Source organism: Haplochromis burtoni, unplaced genomic scaffold (assembly GCF_018398535.1).
Source record: "Haplochromis burtoni strain Fernald_Lab_line unplaced genomic scaffold, NCSU_Asbu1 Contig_61, whole genome shotgun sequence".
Lineage (NCBI taxonomy): Eukaryota > Metazoa > Chordata > Actinopteri > Cichliformes > Cichlidae > Haplochromis > Haplochromis burtoni.
The window spans coordinates 752,343-754,290 of NW_024582422.1; the positions used below are offsets into that span (position 1 = coordinate 752,343).

At 49.4% G+C, this 1,948-nt stretch overlaps 1 protein-coding gene across 1 annotated transcript in view; it reads left to right on the forward strand.

Moving 5' to 3' along the window:
• tmem259 (transmembrane protein 259) overlaps positions 1 to 1,948 on the forward strand; it is a 13,067-nt gene that overhangs the window by 8,636 nt on the left and 2,483 nt on the right. Inside the window, exons 4-9 of the mRNA XM_005922964.3 lie at positions 204 to 378; positions 548 to 658; positions 740 to 862; positions 998 to 1,098; positions 1,191 to 1,248; positions 1,328 to 1,411. Of these exons, the coding sequence (XP_005923026.1) occupies positions 204 to 378; positions 548 to 658; positions 740 to 862; positions 998 to 1,098; positions 1,191 to 1,248; positions 1,328 to 1,411 (652 nt within the window). The remainder of the gene's footprint in view (positions 1 to 203; positions 379 to 547; positions 659 to 739; positions 863 to 997; positions 1,099 to 1,190; positions 1,249 to 1,327; positions 1,412 to 1,948) is intronic.

Genomic DNA, 1,948 nt, shown 5'->3' on the forward strand with positions numbered 1-1,948 from the left:
TTTCCTTAGCAACAAGAGGGTACCGGGAGCCTTTTGTATGAAACCCACAGTTGGGGGTCGTGATGAGCGTTGCTCAGTGTCCCATTGAGTGCACTCCCTCAAGCCAGAGTAATGTGATGACCGCCAGTATTCATATTACTCCCTGGATACTCTCAGATTAAAAGCAGAAATGACCCTCAAAACCTTCTGCTGTCCTGCTGCAGTTTGAGTTGGACATCGAGCCCCGCCTGAAGCCATCTCTGGTTGGTGCAGGAGGAGGAGGAGCTTCAGGAGGAGGAGGAGCCAACGACAGCCAGGACGTCTCGTTTAGCCAGACCACTAAAGGTATGCAGCCGCTGCAGGACTCAGTGTCTGAGCTGGAGATGATGACCCGAGCAGGTAAACCGTTCTCCACCCCACCCCTGCCACCTCACCTCCTTTAACTCCGCCTCCTTATTCAGTCCAGAAACACCTGCTGAGCTGTTTAATGTTTCACAATTTAAGATTGTATGTATTTATTTTTGTGTATTTCTGATGTGGTTGTTTACTTTGTTGTTCATTGTCGCAGTGTGGCCTCAGGAGGAGTACATCGTGGAGTACTCGCTGGAGTATGGCTTCCTGCGCCTCTCTCAGAGCACCAGACAGAGACTCAACATCCCTGTCATGGTCGTCACACTTGGTCAGACTCTGAGCCGCCGTGTCACATGACCTCAGCGTTGGCCAACTTGCACTCCCTAACCGCGTCTGTGTCTGTTCGCAGATCCGATGAAGGACGAGTGTTTCGGAGATGGCTTCAGTCGTTTCCTGCTCGATGAGTTTTTGGGCTACGATGACATCCTGATGTCGAGCGTGAAGGCGCTCGCCGAGAATGAGGAGAACAAAGGTGGGGTGGGCGCTGTAAATGGAGGGTGGGGCAGTGCACTTTGGTGTGACGCTACATTCACTGATTGGCTTCAGAGAGCAGGTGTTTATTTCCAGTCATGTGACACAGCTCAGGTGTTTGTGTGGTTCTCTGCAGGATTCCTGAGGAACGTGGTCTCCGGTGAGCATTACCGCTTTGTCAGCATGTGGATGGCCAGGACCTCCTACCTGGCCGCCTTTGTCATTATGGTCATATTTGTAAGTACAAATACAGTAAATGACCCACACTGATCGTTCGGGTTCGTTCAGTCGCACGATGTCACGACTGAGTCTCGCGTTCTCCGTTTCAGACTCTGTCGGTGTCCATGCTGCTCAGATACTCTCACCACCAGATCTTCGTCTTCATTGGTCAGTTCCTCATACCATTCAGTGTTGGCCTTTGAACCCGAGCCTCAGGTCTATTCTGACTCTCTCTCACCCCCTACAGTTGACCTCCTGCAGATGTTGGAGATGAACATGACCATTGCCTTCCCAGCAGCCCCTCTGCTCACTGTCATCCTGGCCCTCGTAGGTGAGTCCAGATCCCATTCTGTTTGAGGACGCTTCTGAACCTCTGTCACCTGGGTCCTGACGCGTGGCCGAGTTCTTTCCGTTATCTGGCTTCCCTTACCCTAACACGGGCAGTCAGGATAAGCGGCTGCGTGGGGCCTGTTATCAACCCAGGCCCACGTGCCCCTTCACATCAAAGGGTGGCAGCATCTGACAAATCATAGAGGGGTATTTCATAGCTCATATGACTCCTCTACCAAAGAAAAGTGTTCCCCCTGCTCCAGAGATGTTATCAAAGGGTTATAAAAATCTTTAAAGATTATAAAAATATATCAGTAAAATGCAACACTGTTGTGAAAATGATGTGATAAATTCCTCAGAAACATCTTAGGTTAATCTGGACACAAGCATTTTAATTCCAGTCAGTAGTTTTATGGCTGAGTAAATACTTTTTAGTTTACTTTTCACAGAATGCTCTGTCATATCAGGGAGTGAGCTTCTGGAATAGTCTTCCACTGTCAGTGAGGGAAAGTACAAGTCTACCCATCTTTAAGAGTCA